Below are 13,644 nucleotides of genomic sequence, written 5' to 3' on the forward strand. Positions count from 1 at the left end.
TCTGAATAGCTGATTATTTGCACTGGGAAAAGCTAGGAGTACTTACTGAAGTTTCAGTGCATCGCCATCAAAAGCAACAAAGAGGACAGGACACAACTGCTGCTCTTTCACACCACACCTCTGCAATGCGTGAGGCTATTATTTCTCTGAAGACAGTACCCTTCACATGGAACCAGCTCTTTCTTGCAGCAAAACAAATTAGAATCCTTACATATTTTAAATAAGCAGACTTGCAAGGTCATCACCGATTCAGTCCCTAAAGTAGCCAGTGTCCTTTTTTCTACATTTTGAGAAGAAACTGTTTCTGCAGCAGATGAAGACACGAAGCCCCCAGAAGCACCCTCTAGCCAAGTACCTGTGTGCTACTGTACCTTGCGGTATGGAGGTGGGCTGATAGGACGGCTCAGAGAGCTGGTATGTCGGCAGAGTCGGCATGGCGCTGGGTGGAAACCCTCCTGGGATCAGGTGGTTAAAAGCCATCAGTTGGTTGGCTCCTGCCTGCTTCCTCCATCTAGCACGGCGGTTGCTGAACCAGACCTACAGATGATTTAATTAGGCATGTTTGATTTCTGTACATTTAATAAAGGTGCATCGGAAATATTAGCATCGTATTTAAAATGCAATCGGCGCCTCAGAAGAGAGCAAGAGAAGGTGTGCATTGGGCACATTTGCTGTCAACTCAGAGCTCCTAGACACTCAAAGAGTCACACACTTGGCACACACTTTCATGGTTCAACAGACAGGAAGCAGGAATCCCAAAGCCCAGTTTCCTCTCAACTATGGCTTCCTGAGAAAGAAGCTGACTAATGTTTTCAAGCTTTAGTGCCTTTAATAGCTATTAATGACTGTCCTTACTGCCAGATTTAACGAGAAAGGGAAAACATCTCTCCATTTGATCTGAGTGCCAGCCAAACTATTTGGTCTCAATTGTTTTGTTTTTGCATTCAAATTGCTGACAAGTCAGCAGCATCCCTTGAAGCACTGTTGGAAGGTGCTTATATTTATATGCTGGAATTTTATATTGCCCTAATTATCAACAGAACTTTAAGCTTTTAATTTGAAAAACAAAAGCTCCGCATATAAAGGAACAAAGCCCACCCAACAAGTTTTCATGTATTCCCATATGTACAAAACATCTCTCAATAAACTCAACATTAGCACTAGATCATAATTTCAGTACTAGATCAGTATTTCAGAACTAACCACACTGAAATCTGTTCCCAGGACAGGGAATCAAGCAGATGGGTTTTGGATTAGTGGAAAAATTCAGCTATAAATCTGCTTTCTACCAACAAGTGATTCCTTCACACCATTCTCAGCTCATGCTCTAAGTTTTCCAAGCCTTCAGTGGCTCTTATTACCTACAAGAAAGGGGGAGACAAGATCTCACTGACACAGACAATAAGATCTGCAGCATGTAGGTTAATATTGGTATCAGTGGTGACTACACGACACAAGTCTGAAGGGCAGGCAGGCACAGCAGGGGTGCCCAGACATGGCATGCATCACCACTGCCTTGCTACAGGTTTAGAGTATCTGCCAGGTTAAACCTCTTCCAAGAGCAGGACAACTGCAGGAGAGAAAGGCTTTTACATGTTGTAAACAAGCAGACACATTATTGCTCATAACTGTAGACAGTGAAGCAGCTGCAGCTGATCAGTTAGAAAAGAGCGAGCTAAGGTCTCACACAGTATGTCTGCAGAGCCTGTGGGCAGTGCAGCCTGAAGGGCAGGAGGCACACTAGCTGCTGAACCTCGACTAGAAGTATTTGTAACAGTTAGTGAGGTCTCAGATCTGTCACCCTTCCAGTGAACAGCCCACGCCATCTTACGAATCAGCCATCACAGACTACATTTCCAGGTGTAACATTACAGGCCATAAGCTGCCTTTATATGAGGGCGTAGAACATTTTGAACTCCCTTGCTCACATTTCAGCCTGAATTTCGTATTCCTCAGACATCTTCCATACGCTTATGCCCTTCAGAGGCCACCGATCTCACATTCCTATTGCGCTGTCCTTTGAAGATGACCAAAAAGAAAGAAAGGGCAAAATACTCTGAAGAGGGAGAAAGGGGCTCTCTGAAGAGCCAAAGTGCACTTAGGAAGGATAATGGAGGTCACAGAGGGAGTGGGGAACAGTGAACACACACAGTAATTAGCCCACCCAGGTCATTAACTGTTGTTTTCTCCATGACACTCTCCCTTCTTCAGGTCAAGAGGGTTATCTGGTGATCTTCAAACACTTTGGGAACCTTGCTGAACACCACTGTGTGGTTTTCATTGAGGAAAAGGGTCAGTGAGATTTTATTTCCTCTACAGACAAGGGTCTGTCTTCTGGCTCTAGATCTTTCTCAAAAACTGAGTCAAATCTAAAACTGGAACTCAGCAGCAGCATTAATGCCAAGTGTTACGCTTTTATTTACGGATTATAGGTCTTGCCTACATTTAGCTCATTTTATAGACAAGTGCTTTCCCAGAACTACAGAGGTGCACCGGCCGTCACAGGCAGGGATGTGCTCGGCAGCCCTCAGTGAGCACATGCAGGAGCTCTGCTGCCAGCCCAGCCCCATGGGGCTGCTTTACCATTGCTGGGCCAACCAAAGTGACTACACAAAACACTCGGAACAGCAGAGCGAGTTTCTGCCAAACGATCCTCAGCAGAACACGGCTACGGGAGTCTGTCCCACACAGAGAACCTGCCTCAGGACTTCAGCCCTTTTGGGAACACCAAGGACTCATTGCCACAATAACCATGTGCGCTTTCTGCTACCCAGTGATAGATAAGCACAAAAACATCTTAGCTGCAAGCACCAGGGGCATCATCCATGTATGTCCTTGTTTTCCTTTGATTTTAATGGGCTTTGGATCCATCTTGGTAAAAGCAAAAGGGATTTGTCATAAAAATGACCATAAGTATGGCCCCAACAGTTACCATCACACACTTTCACAAGTGAACTCACTGAAACTCTGACTTCTGGGTGTTTAACAGAACGATTTTTATTGCCTAGCACGGCCCAGCCCTTCTGACATGATGGCCAGTGTCTGAAACATGGTGGGTCTGACCTAGCCTATAAAGTAGAGATGTGCTTTGCCACTGTGTTTAACTCCTACTTCACACCAAGTAACTGCAGACAAAGTAACTGTGAGATGGAACACAAAGAGGAAACAGTCTAACAGTAAGAAGAAAAAGGAACGTGAAGAAAGTGAAATGGGAGAGTTTAAAAGTTGAAAATGAAATTAATAAAGTCAGGACCAAGTGACTCTAAGCTAAATAATTCAAACATTTATGTTCTACGTAATATTTGTTAAAACGAGTGAGATGCCAAACTTTATGCAGAAGCAGTTATACACTTGGTAGGTTAAGTGAAATTATACCTTTTTAAAATCATGCTATTCTACTTAGACTACATACAGCTGCCTTAATTTATTCTGAAAAGTCCAGGAAAAAAATTAAACACCACCTATGAAAAATCCGCATGCATCGTTGCCTCTATTTAAAGAAATCTTGAAAAATTTTGCCAATATTAAGTCAAGGCAAAAATAATTACCACAACTCATTGTGTATACTGAAAAGCATACTGCAAATACCCAGGGAAATGCTTTGTTTTGTTTGCTCATTTCCCGCGCCATTGAAACACATTTCCATTCAGTAAATTTCATCAGAATTACAAAATCCCCACGTTATGAAGTGGACTTTTCAAATCTAGCAGATTGCCCACAGCATACTGTTCTTCTGCAGCCTCACTTCTGAGCAAAGCAATCATCACCTTTGTGCTGCAGTCACCACGAACACGCTAAATTCCCTCATGGAAGCAAAGCAATAGATATTAGAGTTTTTGCCTCTCAGAGACTCAAAACACAGCATTCTTACACCAACAGACCCACGTCAGAAGAAATTTGACCCGCCTGTGCTGGGGCCTTAGCTCTAAATTAGGTCAGCATTGTGCTTGGTGTTGTGCAAACACGTGCACGGGCAGAGGAAAGGCAGCCTGCTGGGTGACCCCAGCACCCAAAGCGAGGCCGTGCTCGCAGCCAAGGCACGTTCATGTTGGTGAGACTTTGGCTCCCCAGCTTCAGTGTCACTTTCAGAGATGGAATGTAAATTACTCTGACTATTTGGAAACAAAGTTTAACCACAGAGTCTGGCTAAAATTTATATCACTGAAGGCCTTGAAAATAGAACTGAAGAAGAGTGAGAGTACAGTGAAAAAAAAAAAAAAAAAAAAGGTGTAATTTTGTAATTTAAAGGAAGTAAGCATTGCAGACCTAATTTTTCACACATCTGGAACTGGACTGACAAAAAAGAAATCACTGCAATATAAAATATTAAATAAGTATAATATAATTTTGTATGTGTATATATATATATTGCAGTCCTGTTGAATGGATAATGAATGAAACCTAATAAGTTTCTCCCATTTCTTCTTTCTTACATTCAGATCCTGCTTTTTATTATCATTTTTCCTTTAAGTAGTTTGCAAGCAACCATGCCAGCATCTTACTTTGTTGATCTCAACAGGGTAGTCCTTAAGAGATGCATTTATTCACTTGGGAACATAGCAGTGTAATCAGCCCTGACATCTCAACAGCCTGATCACAAACACAGAGTGCTCTATGTGCTTTTAAGGGAAAAACATCTCCAAACCACCAGCACAAAACATCTGAGATGTGAATTCTGCAGGAAACTCGCAGATATTTTGTTAAAACGCAGTCCTGACCATTGCAAACATAAGTGCCAAAAGCATGCAAAGTCAGAAGACTGAGGAATTGTTTGCGGCACTTCGCATTTCAGCCAAAGTGCAATTTTCCCCCATTTGCCTCCTGATATTTTCCACATACCTGCCTCCTTGCCATATTCCCACCTCTTCCTTCCTCCAAAAAGCAAAAACAAACAAAAAAAAAAAAGAAGAGAATGAGGCCTTCCAACCACCTCTCAACGTGATCCAACATACTCAACTCTCACACGTTACCCTGCCTCAGTCCCGCACGGCTGCTTTTCAAACACTGCAGCTGAGTGCTGTTCAGTAGTGTTGATTAATAAGCACAATAAACTGTGTAGTTTTAAATCAGAACTCCACTAATTTGAGCACACAGGCAGTAGGGACCAAAAAAAGAGAATCAAAAATAACATCCTTTCTTCTCTTTTATATTTATAAATGTCTTTTGGGGCCTGCATGTGTTTGTTGTTGGCTGATTTATCTAATGGAATTCCTGCTTTACCTCAGGAAAAGAAAAATAAAACTGCAATTGCAAGGTTATCTACTGCAAGAATGCACACAGCGTTTTCTTTCTGTATCCTGTATGTGCTGCAAGAAGGATAGCCTCAAAAAGAAGCACTATAAATTTTCCGCAAACCACATCAGGAATATGCGTAAAGATCTGCTGAGAGGTCTTAAATGTTTCTGAATCCATCCCACATTCCTTTCCCCCATCTCCCCTTAGGACCACGCAGCTGGAGCATGAGCTCAAACCATTCCAGAGGGCTGAGTGCAAATAAAGATTTTTTTGGCGCAGGTTCCTCCTCCCCTGATTTCCCAGTGAATGCTTCCCACTGTTTGCTACTGAGAAGAGAATACTAAAGCTAAGAGATTGGACTTCAGATCTTTCAAATCACACACAGCTTAAAAGTCATCACTGCTTCTCTCCCCTTTGCCTCCTCTATCTTCTCCAAACATTCTCTTCCTTTCCACACGTTCCTTTCCACAGTGAACAGAAAAAAAAGCCAACATGCAATCACATCTCTAAAATAGTAAAATATTCCTACAGTTTTTCTTCTGGCTGCACAAGACCTGGGCCCTTAGAACTTCTATTCACTGAAGCCGTGATGAGGTTTTTACAAAAGCTTACTACAGGGTTGACATGAGAATTTACATCCCCATCCCCAGCCTATAGATTGAGGCCCCACGCTGCTGCCAAATTCACCCAGTTCATCCAGGACTGAAGATAAGCCTGGTGTGGGAATCCAGAAGTGGCCAGAGGAGACACTACCCACTTCATTCCTTATGCGTTGTTACAGAAACCGTAACCGTGCTTCTCTGAAGCTCAGAAGGAGCCTTTGATCTTTATCTACAGTGGGGAAAATTTCACTTTTGGAATTAGCCCCCAGGTTGATTCAGTAAGTATAGGCCAGAGACCTGAAGAGTCTACACTGCAACTTCATGATGGCTTAGTGAGTTCCATTCAAAGTATGGAAAGCTGTAACTTCATAGTAAAGAGGATCACTTTTTTTTCTTTTTTTTTTAACCTTTTTTTTTCTTTTTTTAAGGGTTACTCTTCTTGTTTTAAGGGTTACTCTACGCCTTGAGGACTTGACTCAAGTTTCTGAGCGATATACGTTGAATGCACAACACCAATCAACTTTTCCCTTCCTGATGCATCTAATGTCAGAAAAGAGCCGGGTGCCCTTGGAAGAGGGAGCAGAGGCTGTCCTGTTTCCACATGCCATCTGGGCTCAGACACGAGGGAAAGACTTCCAGGGTCCTGGAGCACAAAGGCACTGGAGGAGGAATTCTAGGGAGTATTTTCACTTCTTTTTATATACAGTGCTTAAGTACTCACAATAATTACAGTTATACATCTTGTGATTCTTGCAACATGGAGCTTGTTTCAACATTTCTTACCCCAAAAGCCTTTCCTTTCCCACAATTTAAATACACAAATAACATTAACAGTGTAAAGTCTGTTTTCAGTTGCTTGTACCTTTCAAAAAATTCCCCTTAGGGGCTGAAACATTCTAAATTTGATCTCAACCCAGAGGTGGCTTTCCCCACCCCCCTCCAACCAGCCTGCTTAGAAACACGTGCCTGGCCACCCTTCAGCAGCAAGAAAGTGAGAAAAAAGACAGTTTGGAGGTTAAAGACTCTTCTTTCCATGAGTGTTCAGAGCTCACCCCTTAGGAATAGAGGGAAAGAGGATGCACGGGAGTGGCAGAGAAAAAGCAAAACATGGAGGGACTGAAAGAAAAGCTCATACGTTCTGTTGTAATCAGTTAAGCATTAATTAGTTAACATCCTAAACAATGTAAAACAACTATATGAGATTTGTTACTATAGAAAATCCCATTAGAAAATCTCAAGAGAAAATAATAATGTTCGAATCTCACCCAAATTTGGGCTGCAAAGAGTACATTACACTCTTCTACAAAATATTTAATGAAGTAGCAGTCAAAGAGATCTTTGTGCATATATCCACATAAGACTTTGTATCTCTGATCTCTGTCATACTCTTACCAAAAAAGAAATGTGACTAAGAGAGCTTGAATGCTGCATCTGTATGGCTCTCCAGCCCTCTCAGGCTCAAGTCTCTTAGGGTTATTTCCTTTCACAGGTCTTCTTTTATTTCATGCCCATCATAGGTGGCTATTTTAAGGGGCTGTAGAGAGGTGCTGAATGCTGATAAGGAAAATCCTGTATCCCTTAATCCACTACTAAAACACTCTGCCAGCCCTTCAAGGGTACCAGACAGATGGAGTGCACTACGAAACTACCCACAGGCTGGCTACTTCAACCCCAGCTCATCTCTAAGCCAGAAAAGTTTTGTTCTGGTGTTTCAATCATTGATTGACTGGAAACTTTCTTCCATGCTGGGTTAGGCAAAATATCCATATGTTAGAGGTACTGGGGAATTTGTGTGGCTATAGATCATAGGAGTGGTGTGAGACAAGATGCGTCTCAAGGGAACCAAGGAAGCCATAAGGAATGTAAAAAGTCACAGGGTTAAAGCCACATTAAGACAGCTGTTATGTTAATGAGAGTTCTGCTTTTCTTCTAGCTGTGGGTCATTGATTTAGAAAAACATGAACAAGGTCTTTTTCATTTTATCGTATCTTTCCACTGAAGCTAACATAAACCATCATATCCTACCATCAAGTTTGTCTTGCTAAGGGGACGTATATAGGAAGCTATCTTTATTATGCTTGTGCGTGGACGATTTCCAGGGCTTGATTTGGTCTTACCTGGCTCAAGTTTAGATACAAAGCTGTTTTGTAAGCATTGCACCTAATAAACATTTTAAGAAGAGAGTCATGCACCACTGAGTTTGCCCTCCAGACAAATTCATCCATACATCTGATTTTCTCTCACAGTCATAACAAACACTTGCAAGAAATTTGGTCTGAAGTCTTCTACAAAAACATTTAGCAGGTAAAACTGACAAAGTCAGGATTCTTCAAGACAGACACTCGGTAAATGCAGGCAGGCTACAAAAGGCATGCTTGCCTTACAAGGTCGGAGGGATGTTCTGAATCGCCTATTTCAGTCTGCAGAGTCTGAATGCCTCAGGCTGAGTTTCAAAGGGTCAAACCATAAAACAGCTTCACCAAAGCAGCCAAATTCACCTGGATCCTTGGGCAGCTCACAAGTTACCGCTCATTTTTCCTGTCAGCCGACCACATATTTGCCTACAAACACTTGCACTTTGGATTGATTTAAACAGGACAATCTTTTTAAAATCCCTCTTGGATGTCAGTTAATAAAAGAGCACCAGAGGAATCTCTCTGCATTACTAAGCATCTCACAGGACACGATTCTGTGTTGTAAACAGAGCAAGCCTTAATCTGAACCTGAACTCCTAGATCCAGTTTATTCCAGAATTATTTGGCTTCTAGTTGCCAATTTTGGACATCTGAAAATCCAGGTTCAAGCTTTTTTTTTATTATTTTTTTTTTTTTAACTTAAATCAATTCCATGATTTACTCACTCCTCCAGCACTTGTTTTAGACAATCCAGATCAACACGAAGCTGTGAAGACCTAACTGTTATTTGAGGGTTTATTTTGTTTTGAATTAAACGGACAGTGGGCATAGAAGAGTTGTTACAAGGTTTAAATCAAGTCAACTTCAAAAGTTAACCTAATAGCAAACTGTAGATACTGCACCAGTTACCATGCTCACTTGCATGGCTCTATAAACACGTCCTTTTTAAAATGCTTTTCTCTCCTCTGTTAATGCCTGAAAGACCCAAACAACAACAGATGAAATCAGTTACATAACTATAAACTGGCACAAAAGCTGAACTGATTATATGCAGAGTGCTGTCAAATGCATAAAATAAACAAACTGGGATAACAGACCTTCTTCTGTGAAGGCTGACTAGGCTGTTGCTTTAAAAAGTTGGAAAATCATTGTCCATGCACAGATGTAAAAACCACTAAGGCTGTACATATTGTAGCTTCAAGTTTTCCTTCTAGCCTAGAGCTGGATCGTGTGAGAATATTAAAGGACTGTCACATTAATAGGAATTTCCCTTTGTTAGGCAGCCTCTAAATTCATACCTGAACTCGAGCTTCTGTGAGTTTGGCTCTTTGTGCGAGTTCTTCCCGAGTATAAATGTCAGGGTAGTGTGTCCTCTCAAAAGCTCGCTCCAGCTCTTCCAGTTGCTCTGCTGTGAAGGTTGTCCTGCTGCGACGCTGCTTTCTTTTTAAAGGTAAGTCTGGTTCAGAATCGATATCAGAGCCTTCATCGGACTGGGGTGCTGATGCTCCAAATAAAGAATAAAGATAAAACATTAGCTTTAGTTGAAAGAGAAAAACAACAACAAAAAAAAACAAAAACAAACCAAAAAAAAAACCATTGCTGGCATCTTATGTCGAAAAAGTGCTTTTGTCTCCATGACTCGAAACTGAGTTGGTGAACTTCAAAACAGCAAATAAACGGAGAAACAAATCAGAGTTAAATGTTATGCTGTGCGAGTGTGCTCAAACCAAAAGGATTAGCAATTCAGTTATGAGTTTAGCACGTTTTCCTGACTCAAAAATATATAAGGACCTCTAGAAATACTTTTGAGTGAATGAATTAATCAATTTCTTCATTTTAACTCCAATAATTTTCAAATTTAAAAACCTGGAGCAGTTCATAGAATCACAGAACGGCCAGGGTTGGAAGGGACCTCAAGGATCATGAACCTCCAACCCCCTGCCACACGCAGGGCCAATCTGATCTTCGATCTGGTCACACATCAGTACTGCCTTCTTTCCTTGCCTGCTGCGCAGATGCAAACATCTGTCACACCGTGTGCACTCTGCAACTTAAACATACAGATGCAGTGCATGAGACTTTCCCTACAGATCTGTAAGTAAATCTTCCTTGCTGAAACAGTTATGGAAGTGACGACAAAGCTATGGGGAGCAGCAATGAAGAAATTAATTCTACGTATTCAAATATTTCCTTGTGTCTTATGTAATATTCGTTCTACACTCTGAGTAGTATTGGCGGATCTTGGCACACTTAATCATTCCTGCTCATTTGTAACTTATTTGTCTGCCTTAGGACCATCTAATAACTTTAGGACAGTCCAGACAAGTGTTAACTAAAAAAAAAAAAGAAGAAAAAAAAAGTTGTACAGAGAAGTCCTGTAAAAATAGCTCAGAGCAATATTTTTTCTTCTTGATTCTTCCTGTTACTAAAGTAAGGAGATACAAGAAACAGCCAAAATGAAACACACAGATGACTTTACTTCCTTTGCCTTACAGTTCTTCATTACTCCTCCCAGGCTTGGGAGGCATCCCAGCACTGGCAGTGGCTGTAGGAAGATGCAGGTGTGTGCCAATGGTTCAGCCTTCAGGAACCATTCCAGGACGTGAGCACAGGCAGTCCAGGTGTTGGACCAGAGGTCTCTCACTGTGCCCTGAACTGGCACTTAAGGAGGGTCATGAAGAAACAGACCATGTACTGCACATCCACACCTGAGACAGGGCTTAGAACCCCTTGCAATCAGCCATTTACAGCGAAATCAGAACCAGTGAGCAGCTCTGATCACTATATTTCACATAAAAAGATTAGCTGTGCCCAGAAAACTCTATCTTATTAGATCCATTGATCTTTCCCCCAGTTCTTTGTTGCCTGTCCCACGGCACCACTTGCAGATCTCCAGACAATCTATCAGTCTTCTAGAAAAACTGAGAGATTCAGCTTCACAAGCATTATTTTAGCACCTCATGTAGTTAATTTAATCTTTTGGAAATAAAGGAACACATGGAGACACAGTGAGCGTGAGCTCACACACCCATAGGAAGCAAGTCCCTGGCATCACTGGAGGCTGACAGGAGATCATGGATCTCCTTGCTGACAATGGAGTGAACACCATCCACAGCCCGGTTTGGCTGAGCCCGTAGCTACAGTTGTGACGAGGGCAGCAAAGCCTCTTTTAGTACCCAACCACATTGACTTTTCCAACAAACTACCATGAACCACACACACACACACAATAAAAGACTTCCAAAGCCAGTTTTCACTTGCATCTGCTGCTATCCCAGAAAACAAGCATTCTTTTCTCTCCAAGCCTTCAAGGAAAACCACCTAAAGAGGGCAGACACTCCCCAGTGATGATGAAACTGCTTGTTCTGTGGAAATGCAAGCATTGCTTCTACTCCTTCAATAATTCCAAATAAATTATTGACAGAGACATTGATTTAGAATAATCTTAAAGTGATTTATTTGAAAGAAACTGAGAACACAAAGCCAGAACAGAAACTCAGGAACTCAGTTCTTCAAGCTGCAGCTCAAACCCTTCGCCTCTTTCAATTATAGCTATCTTCCATTTCCAATGGAAGCTCAAGCTGTTCAAACTAATAAATACACTTAATCTGTTTATTTAGCCTTACAGCATGGGAAAGAAAGAGTGCTTTTACAGACAAGTCCACTGAAGACTTTATGAAATTCTGCATTCAAAAAAATAAAAAAAAAAAAACAAACCTCTAACCAAGAGGCTCTTCTGTGAAAGCCATCTTCATTGTCCAGACACCATAAGTATTTTGGACCCAACATACACAAGGCATCAGCAGAAACCCACAGAGATGAACATAAATGCACAGTGTGAACATCCAACTCTGAGTCTTTTACTTGCGTGGAAGCTTTACTCCAAATAAGACTGAATTTAGCTATTCTGGAGAATATTGTCCCTCAAGACATAGGGGAACGAGCACAAACATCTTATCCCAAGTAGTTCAAGCTCATTCCTTATAGAAGTTGCAAATCTAGGGCATCCCAGGATAAACAACAGACTGAGATAGTGACAAATTCCAAATCCTCAGCTGGAAACCCAACCCTAGTGAGTCAGTGAGACCTGCCTTCCTGGTTCAGAAACAAAGAAAACACAGAACTTTTTAAAGAGATCATTTCCCTGTGTTGCCTCACATACCCATGGCACCTGCACGTGCCTGAGCGAGGCAAGCTAACTTAAATGGTGCAATATAGAGTGGCCACTTGTCACTCTGTATCTGCCCTGAACACCCTCAACTAACTGGGTGGGAATACCAGGAAGGCTATAATGATCTTTCTAAAAATGCTTCAGAAAGATTTAGTAAAAAATTGCAATGTTTCCCTGCACCCTCTGTTCACACAGTGATGAGAACAAGAATCTGACTTAATTTCATGTTAGCTTTACTTTACAGTAAACATTATATGTAATGCACAAAGATACTCCAGTCAGAAAAACAAAACAAAACAGCAAAAAAATACTGAACAAAGCATTCAAGAGTCCAGATTGTGTGTCTAGCACAAATGGTAACATTTAGAGATAAAGTAATGAAACTCAAGCAGGGAGAAAACACATATCCATTTAAATGGCTTTCCTACTCATCTGATTTCATCAGTATTACCTCTGCTTGGCCTGGCTACTAGGAGCAGCCTTAGTGAAAACTGACTTCCTTTGTCTTGGCTGATCTGCAATATTAAAAACCAGGCAAATGTAATCTCAAAACAGTAACTATATGTCTCTACAACAGATTACACTATTTTTATTTCCTGTTAAGTGTTTTTAAATAGCATTAGTTTTAAGGAAGCTTCTATCCTTGCTTTTTTTAATTAATAAAATACTATTATTAAATCTTTATATAGGCAAGAAGCCTACCAGAGCATTGGCTAAGCATACATATCAGACAAACCTCAGCCTTGCAGTATTTATTTGCCATCAGCTCCATAGCCACAGCCTACGGCCCTCTTACTGAGCTAACAGAGGCATGAACTTCCACAGCATAACACCACTCAGTGCTGGAAAAGGTGGTTGTTTTTAGCTATTTCCACCTCCACAGACCCACACTTTGGGTATTGCTAACTTTCACAGCCGTCCTAAGGATCCAAGCACTCCAAGCCTGCAGGCTGTAAGCATGACGCCTGGCCTCTCTCCTCCCCACATGGAGCACCACAGGGGCGGCAGCCCAAAGCACCACCAGTAGCTGAGCTGTGATGTTTAATTAAGGAAGAAATTGCTGCATTAAGGGGCAATCATTTGTTCCACAGCCCCTCATGACCTGCCTGGTAGCTGAGGAGAGGCCTCATCCTGGTTAGTGCAACAGCAAGAAGAAGGTCCTGCTCAGCTTCACAGGTCACGTGGAACTCTGCAATTATCAGCTTTGCAAACACTGTAAACAGACGTGTCGGGGCAAAAACCAGATGACAAAATAATGCACAAGAGGTCATTCCCTGGACTGTTTCTACTCTCAGCAAGACATTTCATTTGAATAACTAAATCACAAAAACATGACAACCATTTAGAAACCAGACATGATAGATGCAGCACACTGCACTCCACAGAGGTGGGCAGAGGGCCACCGTCCCACAGTCCGCCAGGGCACAGCTCTTCTGGCAGCCACCTAATAAAATATTTTGCCCTTTCTTCCGAGCCCCTGGCAAGTTGCCTGGCCAGGGGT

General features: G+C 41.7%; 1 protein-coding gene across 3 annotated transcripts in view; it reads right to left on the minus strand.

Annotated features, from left to right (window-relative positions):
- The window catches only part of PAX3 (paired box 3), a 63,555-nt gene that overhangs the window by 14,955 nt on the left and 34,956 nt on the right, over positions 1 to 13,644 (minus strand). For 2 of the 3 annotated variants that reach the window (XM_052686298.1, XM_052686297.1), the window contains exons 5-6: positions 9,271 to 9,476; positions 372 to 537 (exon numbers count right to left, since the gene is read on the minus strand). In XM_052686298.1, coding sequence (XP_052542258.1) covers positions 372 to 537; positions 9,271 to 9,476 — 372 coding nt within the window. Of the gene's footprint in view, positions 1 to 355; positions 538 to 9,270; positions 9,477 to 13,644 lie in introns of all 3 variants that reach the window. The other variant, XM_052686299.1, reaches the window with a different exon arrangement.

The sequence above is a fragment of the Tympanuchus pallidicinctus genome, unplaced genomic scaffold, assembly GCF_026119805.1.
Source record: "Tympanuchus pallidicinctus isolate F22 unplaced genomic scaffold, pur_lepc_1.0 scaffold22, whole genome shotgun sequence".
Lineage (NCBI taxonomy): Eukaryota > Metazoa > Chordata > Aves > Galliformes > Phasianidae > Tympanuchus > Tympanuchus pallidicinctus.